Below are 23,932 nucleotides of genomic sequence, written 5' to 3'. Positions count from 1 at the left end.
TAATATACATTCATTTTGTAATCACTTATAAATATTTAACTATTCATAAAATTTAAATTAAAAAGACTCGTGTATTTAAATTATGACGAAATTAAATATAAACTATTATTTTTATTTACATTTCATTAAATTTATCGTATAATTCGATGTTTATCTATTAATTTAAAGAACTAATTCGTACATTTTAGTTTGACTAAAATTTTTATTTATTAAATATTTATAGATATATTTTATAAACAATTTATATTTACAAAAGGACTATTATTTTTCGAATGCCACTCCGCTTCCATATTGGGGCTCAGAATATAGAAACGCGTGTCGTAACGAAAAATATAACTATTTAAATAAAAATTTACGAAATCTATAAAAAATATGATATATCTACGTAACAATTTAGCTATACATCTATTGGGTCAAGAGGCACGGCAGTGTGTCGGGCCAAGTTGGATAAAGGAAGACACACGCCAAGTCCTAATATTTGGAGCTAGAAATATTTACACCATTCTAGTTTTCTAAGTAAGCAGTCCATATCTCAGTTCACACTACGGTGGCTTGTTCGGTGGAGTGGCGCCGAGGCCTGCTCCTCACCGAGTCTCAGACGATGTCGTGGCAGGAGTTCCCGTTGCCGGTGCGGGTCGTCTTCGTTGGCTGCGGACGGCCAGACATGCCGTCGTTGTATGGCGGTGGGCAGTACATTACCTGCGAACAAAAAATAGGTTAAATATTGAACTTCAGGATGTGTAGAACATTATTTTTTATTTTTAAAAATAATTTAAAAAATATTTATTTTTCTGTAGCTAGTTTCTGATTTTTTCTTGGGCTTAAAGTTATGACTCCATTAGCCACCGAAAATCTACAAGTTATTTTATTTTTTAGTTCCCCGTTACTACCACACTCTTCTACAAATCTCAGCAGCTGAAACAGTCCACCAAACTCAAAGACTAGCTACATTATTCCCATCACTTTATCTTCCAGTCAGACAACAATCAGTCTTAACAAACAAATGCAAGAGCAGTGTCAACATCAAACACATTCACTGTAACTGAATACTTCAGGGGTGAACGAACTCCTTGCCAAACATTCCCATTCTTTTATGGTAAAAGTACATCCTCCACAGATATATGGGTAGGTGTTATGGTGGCCTAAATAGAAAGGATCGAGTTCCTTAGAACCGGGGTTATGGGAGTGTGTCAAGGGTCTCGTGTTGTTCACATGATTGTTCCTTTATCTTCCTTCTTTTATTATATATAAACAGACATGTTAGGCTGCTGGTACATTAGGGATGCGTAGGGAGAGATGGGTTTGGATGCCAATATAATTGACGTAGCGATTTGATTGGTTTTGAAATGATACATCCCTCGCCACCAAACTGTGGCAGAAATTAAGCCTTGGCTGGGCTATCTATCAATACTTGAGTCAGTGACTTTTGATTTTATACTTTTAAGTATCTTGTTTTTAATTTTTTCACTTTTCGTTGGTTCTCGAAAGAGAAAAATCTTCATTTGATAAAAAAATTAAACACAACCTTGCACTTGTTTCGATTGTTTAACCTGGTGTTTTTGATTGCTCTTTAGGCAGGTATATAAATTTATTTGAACGTCATGACCTATTCAACAAACAGGAATTCATAAACAATAGCTTAGGACTCGACAAGGCCAGTAATAGTATATGAGGATATTTGTTCCGTACTTCCGAAGGACGAAGAACAAAAGTTTATCCACACATAACCCTTTACGGCTTCCCTGATACTCGTAATATACCTCCATTTATATGTTATCGGGAAGTATTTTTATTAAACAAGCAAGGTCTCAAATACCTTTTTTTATTCAGCAACATAACGAAGGAAATTCCAAGTAAAATTATCCATTATTAACACGTTATAAACTCGCTTGATTAGGGAGAAAATTAAAAATCGAATACCCAAATAGCCAAGTTTTGTAAAACTTCTTCTCGTTGATTATAATTATCATTGAGTGTGACAGTCTGTTCTGGTTTGACCTCTGTTAAGTACAGCTCTTAATATCTCTGCAAGGTTGGGTGCGTTTTGCTGAAGCTTCATATTTATAAAACTTCTTGCTTCTACCTTTGTTCTACGAAGATGATTCAGATTGTCTGCTCGCAAAACAGATGTAGCGAGTCCTTAACCAAGAGCTGACGCAGCAACGGCGTCATGAGCTGAACTGTTGACTCCATTTGGGTTCGCAACTAGTGAAGCGATTGCTATAAATACGCGTGAGTAAACTACTATATCATTTAAGATCGGTTACGTTTTATGAAATTTTAGTAGAAAACATGGATACTGCAACGTTCTGTGCATTCTATACCGGTATGATAGGATACGTCAGAATATCGGTATCTAAGTATCTTTCCCCTCTCATCCTCCACATTACACTACAATTGTATGAGGCAATGTGGTAATACTAACTCAAAGATGATTGACTAGACAATGTGGTTAGACACTCAAACGTGATTAAACTACCCCGAGGCGAGTGTCTCATTATCCCAGTTACCATAATATCCTCTCTCAAATCAAGCGTCTATATTCTGCACAAGAATCTCCACTGGGTAAATTAGAATCAATTTTTAACCAGAATGTCAGTTCTATTGCAACGTAATAAGAACGTCTATAAATATCTAAATCTATTTTTAAAATTATTGTATGGTACTTGCACTGGTTATGCAAACGGCAAAGATGTTTTCCTGGGATCGGAAGAGACTTGGATTCTAGAAATTGGAATTTGAAATTGAAGTACTCTTCTTGGTGAATTGATAGATCTGGTAGATTTATATCCGAGTTGGATCTTGTTAAGTCTTTATTACAGAACTCCTTGTTACAAAGTGGGATAATCAGGGGCAAGTGGTATCACCGCGCATCGTTCCTGTGCCGGAATCAAGTTAAATTATTTGGTTACATGAGAATACAAACGAATAAAGAATTTAAGTAAAAACTGTTTAAGGCTGAATATTTTAATTGATCTTTATTTCATTGAACATTTTTAGGTAAATAGTCTGCAGCTCAATAAACTGTTTTCCGCTCCTTAAAGACAGTTTTTAATGTAAAAGACATTAAATCAATGCCCCTTTAAAATGAATGAATGAAAACGGGAAGTAATTACGTTTTCTTTGAACTGTTTATTTTAAGTACTTTATTTTGTCCTTATATTTAGTCCTATTCAAAATTGTATTTCCATAAAAAGGTTTAATTTGATTTATTAAGTAACAAATTTGAGTAAAGCGTCTTATAATTTAATTTAAATTGAAGACGTAGCTTTCTCTTATTGATTTCAATTTACGTTTGTATCTTTTTTTCTCTTGAGCTCTTTTCAAAATTCATGAAAAACGGTTGAGTATTAACTACTCAACCGTTTTTCATGAATTTGCCGAAGGCATGAAGCCTTGACAAAACAATCACAATAACTCGCATTAACGAGTTAATGATTCACATTTTGTGCTATAACTTGAACATGACTAAGCTCACATGAGCAAAAGTTACATAATTTTGGATTATAATGTCTTTCCAAAGAGGACGAAGTTATTCTAAAATCCTCAAGAGCTAAGTGTTATTTAAAAACAAAGTTATGTTATCTATGTCAAGTCGGAGACTTCATGTACCAATGTTGGAAAGTCTGGCTTTCGACTTTGTTTCAGGCTTTCTTGGTATCCCTCTTAAGTACCCTTTATACTTAATTTGATAATAAGTAACTCTTATTGTGTATTTCTTTTTTAGTTTTCTGTACCTATTGAGTTTTAGGATGTAAAGCAGTTAGTTACATTATTATTACAAAACACAGTCCACTGAATGGTTTTTCACGAAAAATTCAACAAAAATATTTTGTTTTTTTCAATTTCAATTCAGTTTAGCTTTCGTGGGATAAGAATCAAAACAATAAACTACTAAATAACATATAGCCATAAAAATATTTGTGTGTAACTTTGAAAGGCTCTGTTTTTGTTATTGTTTATTGTAGCGACCTTTTCATGGACACAAACTTTGTAGACTCTTTTTGTTATTCTCTTTTTTTCAGATCGAGAACGCAAACATTTCAGAACGTTACATGTTTTATCAATATCCCATATTATTAAAAAATGCGAAGGAAAATGGAAGCTTGAGGCGTCCTCCGTTCATCGGCTAGATTTTTATGCGCAAAGTGTATTTTTCATTAAAATTCCCTGGTAAAACATGTGAAGTATAGCCGTGCTTGCGTACCTTTTAAAGATATTTCATGAAATAATGTTCTGAAAATATCTGAAGCATATCAGATCAAAATTGATGAAAATCTCATTTCTGCTTTTTTAATAGCATAGTTTACCACAGCAGGGCTAATTAAGATAGCTAAAGAAGTTTGAGGACTAAATTAAAAAGCAATACCTTATTAGATGGTATACCTGTGTCGAGCAATGGACCTCATAAGGCTGAATTGAATATATACAAGAAAGAGATAGAAAGAACAAACATAAATGCACTGCCAAGATCTCTATATTACGGAACATGTTCATTCTAATCGTGGCATGAGGATTGTGCAATTTTTCACAACAATTTAATAAAAAGTATTATGAGAACGCTTATATGACCATCGCCAACAAAAAGTATTTCATCAGAACTGGCTTACATTCCAAAGTCAGTAATTACCGTAAATCAACGACACACTGGCAGTTTACATCTAATACCTCAAATAAAAAAAAAACAAATCGACACATGAACTCAAACATTCGAAATTGACAGCTAACAAACAAGTTTCAAAATTGGAATAGGAGGCAGCCATTTTAAAATCGTCCGAAAATAGCGGAGCCATTGTTGGCGGGGATTACTGACATGAATGTTATTTGAAATCGATTGAAATCGACTCGTTGAGTGATTTGGATAACAAATTGTAGACTATAACATACGCAGTGTACGCACGCCTGACGCAGACGATCCAATGACGGAAGGTGGATGGATGGACTACGATTCCTTTTGCTTTTTATAGGTTCGTTCCATTGTATTTTGTTATTTTGCGTTTGATACTCTCATATTTTCCTCAATAGTCAAAGTGTATCTAATAGCGGTCTTTTGTTATCATTGATGGAATACGTCTTTTGATTACTGAAAATAGTGTTACAATTTAACTATCAAAAGCTCTTCTGGCCATTTTCAAAGAGCATAAATTTCTAAATCAAACATTGAAACCCTATAATCTAATAGGTACCTAAAGTACCCATATTGCGAATGTATGTTTTGTACTTTCCTCCTTTTTCCCATATTGATTGTACAAATATTTTCTCGTCTCCATTCCTGTAGGTTTTCTTACCACCGATAATATTTGAAGAGAAGATCAAATACAGACATTGAAGCCTATTTATGTATTGTAAACAACATTTTCTACAAAGATCTACTTACTTAGTGACTAAAATAAATCATTCATTTATTCGTACTTTACACCTCTATACAGCTTTTGGGTATTTAAGATATTATCATTCAATTTTGCCTCCTATTATTTAGTTAACAGGCCAGAATAAATATTTTGTTTCATTTCGGCATCCTAATTCTTGACACTTTATAATTTTGACAAATGATTGTATGGTCTCAAGAGAAACAGGTATCGATTTTTTTTATTTCGTGTTATACCTACCCATGGCCTGATTAGACTTCCAGGTAAAATTATATAAAAAAAATCAATTCATCCAAATTGTAACAGTTATTTGCTCTTAGACGATTTATCAGACTCTTTTCAGAATACATTTCGAGGCTTCTAAGAAAAATTACTGTGACCTCCAGGTTTATGAAATAAAATCTAGTAGAATATTCCAACATTGCTCTAGTATTTTTCTCCTTCACACGATTCACAATTGGCTTTTTGATGAAAATTTCATAGAATTGATAAAGAATGACAAAGATTGTATAGAACACATTGCCATAGACAAACAAATACACAGATGCGTCAAACTTATAACACTTCTATTTTAGGTTATGTAATAATAGCTCCAAAGATGTATACTAGAATAGGTATTTCCAAATCATTGGGAATGCAATTCCTTGTCGACAAGTGACTTTGATTTTCAAGGCCAGCTAGTACATCGTAGCGATTGAAAAGCGTTAGCGCTTGGAGACATGTATCTTTATGCCTAGAGTGTCTACCAACGCATCATAAAGTAAAATTATTATGGTTGATAAAGCGTGACAGTGCAATACACGGCATAGAGTGCTATGCTTCTTCAACACCTGATATAGCTTTACTATAAGACATGGTATTAGATATTTAGTAAGTACTCACTTACGTGAGTAAATTTTTCCCATTCTCTTGAGTGCCACTAGTGGTTGTCTTGTGAGTCGGGTTGTGGGGCTCCCTCAAAAATGGTTGAGCTTCATGAGCTGGTCGATACTGCATGCCCTGCTCAGATCGATCTGGGACTTTCCTCAAAAGGCCAACCCAAAGAAATACTCTGCATTGGTTTATACATTTATACTCGAATTTAAATTATACAATAAAATTCCTTGTACTTTAAAAGAGACTGCGACTCCCGAGTTTCTTTCGACATTTCTTCTCAGGGTAGTCAGATAGGAATTTTCGACTCCAGCGGTCTCAAAAAAGACATTTTAAAGCGATGATATATCCTACTTGCAGAATAAATGATTACATTTCATCTCATTTCACCGTAAAAAGAAACAGAAATGCGCCGAACCCTTTTAAAATAAACATTTTTTTTCTCACCTAAGCTCGCGTGACATCGTATACACAACCTGTACCTTCCGTTCTCGCGTCCATTGTTCTAAAAGGACCGGAACTGACAACTTGATGACCCAATTGCAGAGCTCTCTAAGTGCTCGGCTTCCCGCTAATGGTCGCCGGTTCCGATCCCCGGGCCGTCATTTTAAAAGGTACACGTAAACATTGTGAAAGGATTTAATGAAATGTTTTGAGATAATTTTATATTTCAGTGGCTTTGTGGTTCTGTAAACGGTTTTGTTTGTTGCTGGTTCCAGGTTTGAACAAATAGCCCATATATAACTTTTTGTTTAAATGTGTCCTCCGTAGAAAAACTGTTAAGAAAAATATCGTGAAGTGAACTGAAATTTGGGAAGAAGCCTTTACCCAACTGTAAGACAAATGTATTGTTTTATGACAAATAACTTTTTGTTTTTATCTAATTAACTAGGTTTGCCATCAGCTTCGCTCGCTTAGATGTCGAGTAAAAAGTAACCGTTCCTTTCCCGGGATCTAATCTTACTTCTTATCCCACAATTACTCTACGTAAGAAACAACCCAGCACACCTACAGTTTTATCATTCTCTAAGCAGATGGTACAATGTGGACAAAAACTATAAAAAGCAAAATTGATCGACAACAGCCAAAATAAAAACTAAAACACTAAACAAGGAACTAGATTGGCGCTTAATACAAACGGTGCCAATTGACTGGCATTCAGTATTCGAATTACATAATCGAAAGCGTTTGGCACATTGCCAGGCTGCCAGTTACATTTTAACTCCCTTTAATCTTCAGGAGATGAGCAATCAGCGCCTGTTTAATGTACTGTAATAGTTTGTTTCAACATTTCGTTGAAGAGTTAGTATATATTAAATTACTTTTAAAGTGCCCATGTTTTTTTAGGAGTTGAAAAATTCATCATTTTTTTTTCATTATGGATTTGCCTGCGACTCTGTCCACTACCATATCGGTTAACGCTCCAAGATGTTTATTTTTTCCAAATTTCATCATATTGATTTAAGTAGTTTATTCAAAAAAGTTTAAATGAATTATTTCTATATATTTTAGTATATTATAATTCTACGTATGATGTAGATATGTCATCATGTCATTGTCACAAGTTACAGAAATCTTAAAAAACTGATTAAATTAAAACTACTTCCTTTAAAAGAAACCTTATTACTTGAGGACTATAAAATGTGTTGAAGACCTTTAAAACCCTGTTAAAATATTTTGTATCAGCTAAGTATAGGTTAACATCTTTTTATATCCTTCCAAGAATATCTGTGCTCGAGATCGGCCGCAGCGGTGCGCGTCTAGTACCGAAATTACCATTTTAAGTGACCTTAAAACCTTGACACTTGGCATATAATAAAGGCCTAAATAACCCTTACATTTTTATCGACTTTGGAGGGTTAAAACATCGGTCGCAAACCTTTTTTGTTGAAACACGAGTTTTTAAAGCACTCGACGGGGTCATCGTTTTTTGTTCATAGAAAAACTCTCGGTTTCGCGTTAGTTTGTAGGCTGGTGTATTTTTAGTGGTGAGTTAGAGTTTCATAGAAATTTTTAATCGTTCGTTATAAAAATAATACGATACTGTATGGAGAGCTGCAAGAATTGAAATATGAAGTAATATTTTACAGATATTTTTTTCGACATCGTCGGTACGACCTGCTTCAGTTTTTCATCTCGGGCAAAATTGCTGGAAATAGAAAAGCCGGAGGCATCTGCATCAAGTGTGGCTCAATAGTTTTTATTTGAAGTTGCTGGTATTGCATTTGTTGTTAAAAATATTTAACTATCGATTTGGAAAACCAGATACACATATTACACAATTCTGAAGCTCCATCCGCATTTTAATTATTATTATTCGAAAAACTAGACTATCCTAGTCATCTACTGTCTTAAAATTCAAACTTCAATGTATTGAACAAACAGATTTTGAGTGCAATTTATAGAGCTTAGCATGAACCAAATAAATCTCGACTTTATTTAAACCTTTGCCATTCGAATCTTAGAACTACAGTGTCTAATTTTCAATACTCTTGTCATAACCTCACGCACAATAAAACAATGGACTAAAAATATCGTTAACATTAAACAAAAGACGTTACACCTGTTATCTCCGATCATTGACCTTTGATATTCACAAAGGGTATGTCTGAATGGCCATTGGCCAGGCCGCGATGTCAAGTAGCGCTCAATCAAAGTATTAAGTAGAGCCGTCAGCTGTGCCACAGAGCCCTTAGCTTTTTGATTGAACGGTTTACACTATCGTTTGTTTTAGGTTTTGCTATTTTTGGAGGCGGTTAACAGACTTTTTTTTGCCTTTTTGTGGATTAGTCTGTCTATCTACAGTCTTTGTTCTGTAATGGATAATGTTCTTTAATAGCTGGAAATTCTAGCTTAGGCAACCAGCGATACGGTTATTATAATGGACGTAGTTTTTTTTCCTTAACTTTTTTGTAAGGTTCTTTTAATGTCGCGAGGCGACTGGCCCTTGACCATCTTAAGATAGCTATGAATCATCTACATACTTGTTATAAGAGAGGTTCGGTCTATAACAACCTGCACTGAAGATCATGGAAACGACAAGATTAATAGCGGCTTGCAAAACCGGCCCCTCGAGTGTCATACAGTCTTTGTCTTTGCCAAGTAGAATGTAGAATCGAGAGAAAAGTGTCGTTTTTTGTACGTTTAAAAGACGTGACCTTTTGAAAAGAAATATCATCTATCATCGTCTCCCCTAATCGCTTGTCAACAGACTGCTTAAACCCTGGGCATGCAGGCTCAATAATAATAATAATAAAGCCCTTTATTCTGAACTAAGATATTACAAAAAATTATCACAAAACTTATAGTAAAAAGTCTCTTAATTCAGTGTGCCTTTTGGCAAAGGCCTCCTCCAGTGATTTCCATTGTTGCCTGTCTTGGGCAACCCTTCTCCATTTTGGTCCGGCTGTCAGTCTGAGCTCATCTTCCCACCTTACTTGTTGTCTCCCTCGATTTCTTTTACCATCTCTAGGATACCAATCTGTGACTTTCCAATTCCATTTTCCTGTTTTATCCCTCATCATGTGGCCAGTCCATCTCCATTTCTGGAGGTCAATTCGAGTGAGTATGTCTGTAACTTTTGTTATTCTTCTTAGATCGCTGTTCCTAACCTTGTCTTGACGTTTACAGCCAATCATACTCCTCTCCATTGCTCTTTGTGTGATTGCTAGTTTTTCCCTGTATGCTTTTGTGAGGGCCCAAGTTTCACAACCATATGTTAAGACAGGTAATACGCAGGTGTTGAAGGCTTTCCGTTTTGTAGACATGCTCAGATCTTTGGATTTCATTATCTCTTTTAGCGACCAGTATTTTTTCCAGCCCGTTGCAATCCTGAGAGTAATTTCTTTCGTCATTTGGTCTTTTGTAGATATCATTTGACCCAAGTAGATATAGTCTTCGACATATTCGAGAGCATCGTCTTTAATTCTTATTGTAACTTCAGTAGTGTTTGTGATTATTTTGGTCTTTTTGGTGTTAATTCTTAACCCGACTTTCATACTTTCGTCGTTTAAATTGTTAATCATGTGCTCGAGACTTTCAGGGTTTTCCTCAAGTAGTACTAGGTCATCAGCAAATCTAAGATGGTGTAGTCTTGACCCATTTATATTAACACCGTAATCATCCCAATTTAATTTTCGAAATATATTTTCCAGTACAGCAGAGAACAGTTTCGGGGATAGAGGGTCTCCTTGGCGCACTCCTTTTTGTATACTAAACTCTTTTCCTAGCGTTTCCAATTGTATTCTAGCCTTACTGTTGGAGTAGATACTTTTTATGATGTTGATATAGGTTTCTGGTATTCCTTGTTCTTCTAAACTTTCCCATATATATTCATGGTTTAAGCTGTCAAAAGCCTTGGCGTAATCAATGAAGGCTATATATATTTTCTTATTGTACTCGTTATATTTTTCCAATACCTGTTTGATTGTATGAATATGGTCGATAGTCGAAAAGCCTTTCCGAAAGCCAGCCTGCTCGCTTGGCTGTTGTTCGTCTAAAAGTTTGCTTATCCTATTGAGTATTACCTTTGCAAACACTTTATAAACGTTCGACATGAGGCTTATTGGTCTGTAGTTCTCTACATTTTCTTTGTCACCTTTTTTGTGTAGCAGAATGATGTGTGATGCTGCCCATTGTTTTGGGATCTGGCTACTGACTAAGATTTCGTTGAACATATTCGTTAGGATTGGAGTCAGTTCTTCTATATTTCCCCTCATTAATTCATTGGAAATTTTATCTGGACCCGGAGACTTCTCCATCTTTTGACTCATAATCGCTTTTTCCACTTCGCATGTCAGGATATCCTCTACAGGTTCCAAATTCCTTTGGCTGAACCGTTTGCCAGGCGTCTCGTCGTAGCAGCCCTTTGTATTCTGGTCTATGCTGGTGCTAGCATACAGTTGGCGATAGAAATTTGTAGCTGTGTCTTGGATCTTTTGACGTATCGCAGTAATTCTCGATCCTTTTTTGAGTTTAGGTATCCATTCTTTGCCTGTTTCTCGTAGTTCTTTCAAGGCCTTTCTCACTCCGCCTGTTTTTTGGATGTGGTGTTCTAATGTCTTCAATCTCTTGACTTTGCGATCCCTTCTTATGCTTTCTTTTATTTTTTTACTTTTGTCAGCAATTTGTTTTCTGTTTCCTTGTTTGTTTCTGCTATTTATAAGCTGTTTTCTTTCATCTATTAGTTGCAAGGTATTTTCGCTAAGTTGATACTTGTTAGTTTTTTTGTTATTGCTGTTTGAAATGTGCATGCTTTGCAATTCTTTTTCTAGGGTATCGTATTTATCTGTTGTTTCTATTTCACGGCTTGTTATTGTTGTGTAAATTTCGTTGGAAGGCTTATATATTTTCTGGCTCGACTGCTTATTTGCGGTGTTAAAAGCTTTCATGTGGTGTCGAGGTATTTTTGGCTGAGATTTTCGAAGAGAACAGCGTACCATGCGGTGGTCCGTATTGAAGTTGAGGTTGCTTATAACCTTAGTATCAGTGAAAGCTTTAAGATAGTTAGTTATTATATAATCAATTTCATTTTTGTAGCAGCCATCAGGGGAGATCCAGGTCCATTTGTTTTTGTTGTTTTTCTTGAAGTATGAGTTTAATACTAGTAGGTTATGCTCCATTAGGAATTCGACAAATTTTTGGCCATTCGGACTTCTTGATCCATAGCCGTATTTACCAAGGATGGTCTCGTTGTTATTTTGTCTTGCTCCAATTTGTGCGTTAAAATCTCCCATCAAGAGTATATATTTATCGGCGTTCTTTTTTAAAGTTGATGACAATTCTTCATAGAAAGCTTCAAGCACTGGCAACCCTGCTTTCTCTGTTGGTGCGTATGCCTGTATGATACTCCATGGCTTCTTATACCCTGGAAGCTTTAAACTGAGTGTGGCTAATCTATCAGATATTCCTACTATTTCTTGTATATTTTTCTTTAATGTTCGTTTTATTAGAAATCCTACTCCCCTTTGGCCTGCAATGTCTCCCTTATGGTACAGTATATAATTGTTATGTTCTTCGATTTTTCTAAGGATTTTTCTAGTTCTAGTAAACTCTCGTGGGTTCTTAGTGTCCTCGTGTTTAGTGTTGCGATGTACAAATTGTTTCCTCTTTCATTAGGAGGGTGTTGGTCTAGTACTCCCGCGGGGACCAGCCGTGGTGGGTTCAAGGCTCAATAAAGACAGTGATTAAAAAAACGATATTCATTCACAACACCGCCTAAACCTGTAGGTCCAAGATAAAGTTCGAACACTTGATACGATGTTACTGATAATAAAAATTGTTTTCAGATTCCAACGAAAGTATGAGAGTACGTTGTAAGCATGTAATTAGAAGTTAGCCGAATCGTTATTGTTAATCGATTTCAATTGATATCGAGACAGTCCTGGATCTATTTTATGTTGCTGCGTTTGCTCTTTCAAGAAATTATTGTAATGGAATCTTGTTTACGTATCCTTCATCTACTGTTATTCCCGTTTATTTTTCAAGCACGGTATGTTACCAAGGTAATAAACACATAGTTTTGTTGTTGGTTTAAGTCTAAATTAATAACGGTTTTGGGTAATAAAGGCACTTTTTATTTGTTTTTACTTTCGTACACAAACAATGGTAAGCGGTGGAGTTATTGCCTGAGGCAGTCACTACCAGACAAACACAGGCTGTAGCAGAGAAAATAATAACTTTTTATTAAAACTTTTATTTAACTTCTAATATTAGGCCTCAGGCATGTGTATTTGTGTAGGTCAAATTTTAGAAGCTATGTTTGTTAAATTAATTAATATGGACAAATTAATTACTATGAATTGAATTAATAATAGTAGTCGTGCGACTCCTGAACGAAAAATGCTAAATTATTACATTTAGGTACCTGGTACTCAGCTGAAACCGGTTAGACTGGTAGCCGACCCCAACATAGTTTGGAAAAGGCTAGGCCGATGATGGGGTACCTATATAAAACTATTTCATCATATCACATTTAATACTTAACAAGCGATTTACAATATTCTATCAGATATTACTCCATTTTTGCTTGCCTGTCTCACTGCAGAAAAACGACCTTCCTTTAATCCCCACTTGACATCTAACTTTAAAAAAATAAAAACCAAACGATTATGTTTACAACATTATCACAAACAACCAAATCTCTAAAAGGATTTTCAAACAATGGTCATCGCCGGGGAATGGACATGTGGGTATTACGATGCCCAGCGGGTTCGCAGATAACAGCCAATCAAATTAGAGTGACGTCACGAAACAAAATGTCCTCACGTCGGACAAAACGTTTTGTTATGACCGCGGTGGGACGGAGATATAACATAATATACAGGTTATATACAGTATAGCTCGTGGCTAAGCTATAACCGCATAAGTGATTCGATCACAGGTTAAGCTATGCTTGACGCGGTTGGTCCGTGGATGGGTGACCATCTTTGTCATAACGAGTTCCTCCGTGTTTCGGAAGGCACGTTAAATTATGGGTCCCGGTTGTTATTCCTACATCTTTGACAGTCGTTACAGGTAGTCAGAAGCTTGAAAAAGTCAGACAGCCAGTCTAACCAAGGGGTATCGTGTTGCCCAGGTAACTGGATTGAGGAGGTCAGATAGGCAGTCGCTCCTTGTAAAACACTGGTACTTAGCTGAAACCGGTTGGACTGGTAGCCGACCCCAACATAGTTGGGAAAAGGCTAGGCCGATGATGATACGGTATAGGTATATGTATATATTATAATGCCTTCATATGTAAGTATTACCGAAATAAGTATATACGAGTACTTATAGCTTGTGGGAGAATAAAGATTAATATATGTATATTCTAGCGTGTTACTGAATTCTCTTTCTTAAAGAAAAATGGGACGTGCATAAGGTATAAATTCTGCATAGAATAGCGTGAAAATCTGAATTTTAAAATTTGAAATGTTTGGTCATTTGAGCGCTTTTTATTTTTTTTAGTGTATATACAATTTTTGCTTAAAAAACCTGCATAAATAATTATTTATTTAGCAATATTTCAAAATCATGACGAGATATAAATTAATTTATATCGAAAAGAGAAAAAAAATACTACTGGCATAATAAAAAGGGCCGAAAGAGACATGAATAAAAGAGTACCGTTTTCAAATGTTCCTCGAACAGTCATTTATAATACATAACCCTACGATTCCGATTGATGGACAACCTTTTATCTCAAAAAAACCTTCTGAATCTATTAGGAGGCTAGACGGATAAAGCGCTATTTGTATAAAAGGACATATTTTATAGTCTGTACCATGATCTCCTGAAACAAAAACATTGCCGATGTTTGAGAGAGACGGCGCTATAGAGTTTGCAAGATCTCTCGCTTCCACAATGACTACAGTTCTGTTTTCGGAGCTTCTAGTAGCGGAATAGAGAGGACGTTATCTTAAACGATGTAATAACAGTAAAACGTTTAGAATGGCGGTAAAGTTTTAGTGTTGTGTATCATGAATGTATTCCCGATTTATTTAATTCAGTATATTGATAGCCAAGTTTATAAGCTATCCATCTGTTTTTTATTTTTCTATCTTAGAATTTTTGATTGGAAAGACGAAATGTATATATTATCACCTATTAAGATAATTCGAAAAGCTAGAGACAATTATAATTATTCAAATTCTTTCCTATACTGTTAAATACAAAATTAAATAATTGTTTCCAAAAATAAAACAAATATGCTGGACCAATTTGTTTGGTTTAGAGCGTGCATAATCTAAAAGATAATTAGAACTGTTAATTTTGTAACTGTAATAAAATTCACAGTGTGCGAAGAAAAATAAGTCATATGATACGTGTATATAAGTGGTTACCAATCCTCACTATACTGCTTCTAAAATATACAACAAAATCAACAAGTTCTGGAAACTTCCATAAAAACTAAACGTCGTAAAAATAGCCAGTACATATTCACTATTGTAGAAGACCTACGAGTATAATATTGGAATAAGAAATGATTGAACCTCAGCTAAGTTCATGCAAAGGTCGTCGACAGTCGCGGGTTCGTCACTACGGGGTAAATGTTTAGTGTGTGGAAACAAACGAGGTGTTTACTGCGTTATAGTAGGGATGTGCTCCGCAACCGTAGCCGAAACTAGCGGATATCCGATATAAAACTATGGGTAATCGAGCCCGGTATCTATATAAAAGTATCGAAAAATTTCGGTAGGAAGCTGAGTTTTGATAGAAAATGTTACTGCGAATTTTAATCGGTCAATCCGTCACCAATCATAATAATGCTTACAATATTTTATATTTCAAAAAAGACTTTAAATACTAGACTTAAGTTTCCCAAAACAACAGGTAATCCAAAAGTTTTCGGATACATATTATAATACCCGAAACCTTTATAATTTCATGTATCTATAATGTCATGTATCCCTATCCGAATAAAAAATTGCATGTCGACAACATCCCTACTTTTAGTATACAAACTATAATAGTTTCACACCCTGTAAGTGTGGAGAAATAGGGACCATGAGGTAAAGGTATAATGCAAATATATTGGTACACTGAGTAACAGTGATGAGATTGTGTATGATGGAAATATTCTTTGGTAAGAGGACGTACTGTATAGAATTTTGTTTAGTATTTACATGGAGACCTTAGTGATCGAACTTTAATATAACAAGTCCTTTCTTATGGTGAAATGATCACATAGCTTGACTGCACGGGTAGCCGAGTGGGTGAGGTCACCACGCCAAACGCCGGGTGGGACAAGCATTTGTGTGTGAATCTGGGTATCTCTGTGCATGTGACTTGAAAGTTTCTGAAACCCCCGCGATACAAGGATTAAGTTTCTTAATGCGGGAGGCATTTAAACAGAAAGAAAAAGAAAAGATTTTCCTAGTGGCTCTGCCTGCTACAAACCAAAAATGATCTCACAGAAACGAAAAGTCAGGATCAAAGCTATCCTGTGAGTTAATATGGGTTATAAAATACTGTGTACATCGTCCAAATATGAACCTGATGTAATTTTTCATCTTGATATTTATGCTGAGTAACGCAGCTTCCAATTGCCTTGATAAAGAAATCTGATACATCGGCAAGTCATTGTTACTAATGATCATGAGAATACAGGTAACGATACAATTATATCAACAATCTCTCTTTCAGTTGAAGAATATTTTTTTCAGTATGGAGAGCCTTATGTTGCCTCGTGTACAAAGGCGTGTAACGTGCTTCACAAAAACACTCATTGTATCAACATAATTATTCCGATTCCAGATAATTTCGCGAACAACGACAAAATAATGTTTAATTAATTAAGCCCAAATAAATTAATCTTTGATCAAATAGTTATTTATTAAATGAATCGTGACCGAGCATACTCTTAATAAGTTTATAAATATGAATATGAAACGACAATATTAAATTTAATTATTAAATTTAATAATGCACTGAAGTCAGTTCACGGAGTTTGTTAATATTCAAAAAGCGTTGGTGTTTAATGACTCGTGAAGTTGATTGCTCGATAAAAGCAAAATACAATAAGTTATATAACAAGGATTCTATGAAGGAGATCTATATTTTCCAAAGCAGCTTGCTGTAGAATTAATATTGAAGGCTCAATCCGTAGACTAGAAATTGATTTATTAAAAATCTGAAGAGATATTAAAAAACCTGTGCCTCTAGTTATGGAGGTTAATATTATTATATTAATAGAATAAGAAATCGATTAAGCAAAAGGTATTTTTTTATGAAAAAATAATGCGTATAGATGAAGCAACAATTTCCTGTATCGTTTTTCTAAGGGCAGCCAGTGTCAATGATCAATGATATCGAATATCCTTTTCCCATTGAATGATGCTGGCGTAGACGAATTGACGAAAACACTGCATATAAGTAAAATCGAAGATACGGCCAAGAAACCAACATCATTGACAACTGTCTTTGGCTTAGCTCTAGTACCTACCGCAAGAATTCAACGAACCCGATAAAATTTAGAAACTATTCGCAAATGTTCATGAAATGCCAGTCAAAGCATGACGAAACAAAAAAAAAACTTAATTTGTACCCAATGACTTGCTCAATTCTAGACAAGCCTAACGTAGGCTATGAAGGGCAATTATAAGACAAATCACGTTCCTATTGAGTACTGCATAATCGATGCTCAAAGTTAAGCTTCGCGTGCTAAGATCGTGTTGAAGATAGAATTTCCTCCATGCATTAAAAACTTCTTATGACCCTCTAAACACGTTAAGTCACCATTACTGCAGCGATAATCAACGTTATGAAGCACTAGAACTTTACATTAATTTACAGAAGAGTTTTTCGAGCTTTATAAAATTCCATGTTTCGAGGTCAGTAGGGACAAAAAATAGAAAATGGAAATATTAATATTTTCGCCGCAAAACAAGACAGGTCAAGCAAAAAGCCAACCTCTTCATATAACGCCCACTTGGACCTTTTGACTTGAGTGCTCCGGCCACAAGTGGATCAACGGTGTCTTTTCCAGTGACTTCTCAACAAAAAAATAATTTACACGAACTTCCAAGAGCTAAAACCTGAAGAGGTCTAAAGAAATAACGACTAAGTGTTTTGTTCCAAGTATTTTTAGGACATTTTGTTCAATTTGCTTTGATTTTGAAAAGCTTTCTTGTTATATATTTGCCTTAGGGGTGTTAGTGATAGAGAGACGAAAAGTCGTAGTCCAAAAGCTTCGTGAAAGCTCGATACGAAGTTTTTACGACATTAATTTAAAGAATTTGACTTTATCATAAAACAACATTGTCTTGCTCAAGACTTGTATATGAGCTTTTTCAAACGACGCGTGAACGTAAAGTACTTGTTTATTTTCTTCTCTCGACTTGAGTCGACTCGGCTCGACTACGAATCGACTCTCGTAGTCGAGTCGAAAAAGAAATATTCAAGAGAAAGTGTTGTTTCCATCCTCACCTTTCTAAACGCCACCCTGAAGTTCTCAGAGAGGAAGGCATACAGCACGGGGTTGACGCAACTGTTCATGTATGCGAGCACGTGCGACACTATCTGCGCGGTCACCGTGAAGTACGTGATGTTGTACGCGTCCAGGGCCTTCACCAGCAGGATTATCTGGAAAACAAAAGAAAACATTTTAATAATTTGCCGTTTTTGGTTTTTGGTGTCTGCATTTTTGACCTAAACGAAGGTTTCAAAGGTGAAAGGCGGACGGATGGAGAGGCCCTTGTTCTGAGATTGAACATCATTGGCGAGAAATGAAGTGACACTTTTTCAGCTTCAGGTAACATAATTAATAGGTTTTTGTGAAGAGTTATTTATTATGCCAAGTTTATTTAATAACAGCTAATGCAAATCATTAGCTTCAACACAGACCCTTCAAATTATCACACATTTGATCAGTCAGTCGTAAACCGATCGACGTGGACACAAATGCAATCACCGCATTCGACCACAAAACAACAGTCCGCCTCCTTTGAGGTACACTAATGCATCGCCAGAGCGAGCTGTCCAAACATTTACATACATAAATCGCTCATCAGGCAACTCGCTATAAATTTAACCACTTGCGAACTATTTGAAACAATACATTCTACTAGTATTCCCATTTCCATTCGGAATATGTGTGTTGATGCATCTTGTTTAAGTAAAAGCGGCTAAAACTGAACAATTCGTTGTGAAGCTTTTGGAATGCTTAAATTAAACCCTTTGGCAACGCTCAGCCACATACTGCAGTTACTTGTTGGATTTCAAATGTAGTTCAAACGTTGTAGTACACCGAGTTAAATGTTTCGAAAATAATAAGTGAGGATGTTGAATTGGAAAATATTTTCAGCTCATAGTTCAGAGAATTCAATAATTATAATTTTCGCTCAGAGTCAAAAGCCACATTCCAAACGTTAAAAAAAAATCTATCTTACAGTATTTTTTTAGGTTTTTAAGTAATTTCTCTGTCTAACTGGCAAATTGCACTTTTTTTAGCTACATTCTATCAATAACAGCTAAAAATAATTATTTAACCGTCAAGGTGAAGATACATAAACATTACAAGAAAGAACAATCCTTAATCTCTTAATACATTTTATGAGGACCAAGAAATCCGATTACACACAAAAAGGCAATAACAATATAAAGTAATTCCCGGTAACATTAATACATCTCAATGATATTAAGCAGCTTACAACAATGATTAGTGAATCTTCATCGAACATGTAATAGATGGTACAATCAGCAACAAAAGTTGATGAGCACAATCCGATTTGTTACCCGATTTTTTTTCTCACGGTACTGAAACGAAAACGAAGTAACGATTTTTTTTCAGACATTTTTCATGTAATTATGTTAATAGGTATCGATTTTTAGAAATACATTACAGAAATTGATTTATAAATCTTTTGAATGTCGCTTCTGTGGGTGGCAGAGTTACTTTTAATTCACTTACAACTTTTAACAAGATTGAAACCTTTGGATTTTTTATGCTTGAATAAAATGGCTACAAATTACTAATGAACTTCAAGAAATAGAATTTATATCTTAAAAAAATCTAATGATAGTTCAAAAGAGTTCATTGTAATCTCGGAACCTAACCCTGCGTAAAACTACTAAGCTCTAATTTACCCCAAAGTACAGTTCAACCTGTATTTGTTAAGCCCAACCGATCTAGTTTAAAATATTTGTTTCGTGAAGGATTTAGACCGAGTTTAATGAAGTTAGTTTCAGTTTTAAATCTGTAAAGACTTTATTAGGCTAATGTATTGTGTTACAATTCCGTCGAATGTGAATTATGCAATCAATTTTGGTAGTGCGTTCAAATTTGTGCTAATAATTGGAAATGACAATGTTTTTGTTATTCGCGCTTAATACCAAATTCTATGCTCTGAGCTTACGTGTTTTGAAATTGGAGACTAAAATAGTTACATTTACTTTAAGTATTCTATTAAAGTACCTGAAAAAATAATAACTACCATTTCGTAAAATTTAATCAGCCTTAGGCTGGCTTTTTACTAACCATATTGGAGCCGGCCTCCCGTCTAAACAGACATAGTTAAGGCTAGTGTTTTACAAGGAGCAACTGCATATTCTCAACCCTGATGCGGCAACACTTATCGTGTTAGTAAGACCGGCCGTGTAACTACCTACGGTCACCATCCACGGATCAACCGTGTCTAGCGTAACCTTTGATCGCTCAACTTGTGCAGTTGTAGCTTGACCATAAACTCCTATACCAAATTCAATAAATTGAGTACATTTAAAAGAGACGACTCAAAAAGGTCTCACTACTCAAGTTCAGCGTCTCGTAAAATTACTTCCAAAAATAATCCACATTTTCTTGATCATCAAGAAAATACATGGCCAATGACAAACTCTGTGGCCATAAGCCTTACGCCTGTGAATGTGGCCTGGATTTATATCTGTCCACGTTGTTCCTAATTCCGTCGTATATTAAACATTCCTTCGCGCAGGCTAGACTGAAATTATCATTTAAAGTGAACACGGTACTGAGATGTTTGCCGTGGGTATATTAATGAACTGATTTCATAGCTCGTATTTCGTATTGGAATATTCTATTGAAGTATTTTTTTTAATTTTTGACGAGTGTTTTATTTTTGAAGGAGTAACTTATGGAGTTTCTGCCGGTTCTCTCCATGCGAATGACATTTTGGAACCGTCCTAGACCTAGACCTAGAGTCATTATTGTACCGTTTATTGTTAAAAAATCAAAATCAAAAGTTTTTAACAATAATCATTCATCATGATGATTATGATTATTGTGGATTACGGATTACGGATTGTGATTACGGATAAAGCAATGAGTTCAAGGTAACCCTTTGGATATTAGAAACGTTGTCAAGTTAATACGTTAGTATTTAAAGGTATTAATTTTGCAATGTAAGCTTTATGTTTGACGTGATTTGTAATACGTGGCAGCGTTGATTGATTTCTGAAAAGCAATATCAGACTCATGGGTATACTATTTTGATATATTATACAGTATACAACAACATATTGTTTTGATTCAATAATTTCCACGAAGAGTATTAAAAGCAACAACTACGTTAAAATACCTATATTGCGAGTACATGCAATCACAAATCAGTACCGAAATATGGAAATAAATCAAATAGAAATTCGAGTACCACAGCCATATTTGCCCCATTTAGGGACTTTCAATACTCGTAAATTATTCACTCATTTTAATAAGCTTATTAACTGAATCTGATTCTTGATATCCTTTTCTTAATAACGTCTTTAGATATTGCTTTAGGATCAACCCAATTCATAGAATTATTTTTAAAAGCCATTTTAATTGACAATTAGGAAGTGAGTGCTGCTTAAGCTTTTATCAGATTTTCCCTTCTAAGGCGGAAAGAGATAATCGAATGAAAATTATTGTTAAGCGCTTAACCCTACTTTATTCCAGCTTTTAGAGATTTAATCTTATTATTCAGCTTATAAGATTTAAAATAACTCACCTGTATGGGGCACCAGCAGACCGCAAACACAACAACGACGACCACAACCATTCTTGTGACCTTCTTCCTCCCCCTCCGGCTCTCAGCCGACACTCGCCCTCCGGGGGCACTCTTCCACAACCTCGTCAGCATGCACATATACAACACACTAATCAAAGCTAAAGGAATCACGTAGGAAGACAGAAAGAAAGACATCTGGAATCCCAGCTTGCTGTACCCCTGCTCCTCCAGGAACACGCATGAGGAATGGTTCCTATGGAAATAGGAGTACTCTCGCTCCCCATGGCAAATTCCAACTGGTATTGCCGTGGTCAGTATCACAACCCAAATACAAGCTATTGCTAATAGAGCATTCTTTTCTGTTCTTATAGACATGGAAGCTATGGGATGTACTACAGCCATGAACCTGTCCAAGGACATGAGGACCAGGGTGTAGACTGAAGCGTGGGCGGTGACGACTATGAAGTACTGGACGACTTTACACCACCAGTCGCCGAAAGGCCAGCGTGGCATGACGTAATCAGTAGCCGTGAAGGGAACGCAGAAGATGACGAAGAGCAGGTCAGCGACGGCCAGGTTGATGATGAGGAGGTTCGTTGTGGATCGCATGCCCGGATTGGCTGCGACGACGAGCACGACCAGAGCATTGCCGACCAGTCCAACGATTCCGATGAAACCGAAGAAGATGGGCACGACCCTCGAGACGACCTTTTCCAACAGTTCTCCGTTTTCATACTCGCTGCTGTAGTTACATCCTCCAAGTAAAGCCTCTTCACTCGTCAAGTTGAGGCATATACTCATGAATTCATCGTCTGACGACTCCATTTTGGAAAATGATTAATTCAGTTCTTCATTTCTCGAAATTTATCTGAAACAATGAAAAAGCAATTTTAGTATTCACGAAGACATTTCTAGATCAAACTTTAATGATAAGTAATAAATTATAAACGTTCGCTTCTTAATCAAAATGTAATCTTTTACCGAAGTTTTCATCCAGTTTGAAGGATGGCTTTGACGAAAATAATATCGAAATTATTATTAATTAGTTTCTACTTTCCGAACTCAGTGCCATCGAATCTGATCAGTAACTACCAAAACATTAACTACATAGGGTAAGATATATTATAGAATTATAATTTTACAGACATTTTCAGCCCAAAACGTATCTTTTTTTTATTCTGTATTAGTGGAATTAAAGCTTTAAAAAATATTCACGCAACATAAAACCTAGAGGCAGAACACGTATTCGTGGATCACAAATACGATGATCAATGCGACACAACACACACATTGTGCCTGGCATGGTGAGCTCTACCAGTCGGCTATCCATGCGGTCGAAAATTAAAAATACCTAACGAAAAAAAAGTAAAAGACTGGCGTGCAGTGATTCTCCTTTGCTGCTGCTCTCAGAATTTGCAGTAGAGGCATCGTCTAGAATTTGTTTATTTTAAACGAGACACAGTTTTAATCGAATTGACCAACTTTCTGTAGAAGAGACATGTCTCAAGACCTTTTTCGTCCAGTTGTTCCTTTCTATGAGACTTCAAATTCATAGTTTTTCTTGTGCTTAACTAGTTCTTCTAAGAAAACTTGCTTTAATTTTAAACTTTTGAAGATTTTCAGAAAAATCTCTAACTTTCACAGAGCTCTTACATTATAATGTTTGAAACTTATTTTGGAAAGTCAAGGTAGGTGCTTTTAATACAAGTATTGTTGAAATCTCTATTAGATTAAATTGCGAGTTATTTTTTTATTTATTGTTGAAAAAATTTGAAACTGGATGTCAAAAAACATTCGTCGGTGAATCTTCAAATTGTATGGGCTACAATTTTTTTGCGCTGATGTTCAAGATATTTTTTAAAATTCAAGACGCGTAAAGTATGAAAGCTCGTTACTTTCATATGATTGAAAGATTTATAACATAGTAAAGGCTTATAGAAACCACTTTTACGAGGGATAGTACGCAAGCTATAATATTGAGAGCATGCTAAAGGCGTGGATGTTATTACATAATGTATGATGTGTGTGCGATATGAGGTAATAGAATTAACTTTAAGTTCCCATTCCTTTCATGACTGTCGTAGTGGATAATGTTTGGTATAAAGTAGGCATCGCTTGCTAAAAAAAAGGTCCCACAAGGTTCTATAAGATACTGAAGTTTGATTTTATACAAATCCTACAAAAATACGAGACATTCCATTCTTTGTAGTTAGGTAATTTTATTCGTGATTGGCATTGGCCACTACATACTTACATACTATTCTATTG

The 23,932-nt window shown here is 35.5% G+C and overlaps 1 protein-coding gene across 1 annotated transcript in view; it reads right to left on the bottom strand.

Moving 5' to 3' along the window:
* Positions 1 to 223: 223 nt before the first annotated feature.
* LOC113492231 (allatostatin-A receptor) overlaps positions 224 to 23,932 on the bottom strand; it is a 125,092-nt gene continuing 101,383 nt past the window's right edge. Inside the window, exons 4-6 of the mRNA XM_026869607.1 lie at positions 21,665 to 22,532; positions 18,150 to 18,305; positions 224 to 699 (exon numbers count right to left, since the gene is read on the bottom strand). Of these exons, the coding sequence (XP_026725408.1) occupies positions 595 to 699; positions 18,150 to 18,305; positions 21,665 to 22,489 (1,086 nt within the window). The 5' untranslated portion in view covers positions 22,490 to 22,532 and the 3' untranslated portion in view covers positions 224 to 594. The remainder of the gene's footprint in view (positions 700 to 18,149; positions 18,306 to 21,664; positions 22,533 to 23,932) is intronic.

This window comes from Trichoplusia ni, chromosome 3 (assembly GCF_003590095.1).
Source record: "Trichoplusia ni isolate ovarian cell line Hi5 chromosome 3, tn1, whole genome shotgun sequence".
In the NCBI taxonomy this organism is placed as follows: Eukaryota; Metazoa; Arthropoda; class Insecta; order Lepidoptera; family Noctuidae; genus Trichoplusia; species Trichoplusia ni.
Note: the sequence above shows the minus strand (reverse complement) of the source record. Positions and strands in the feature narration are given on the sequence as shown.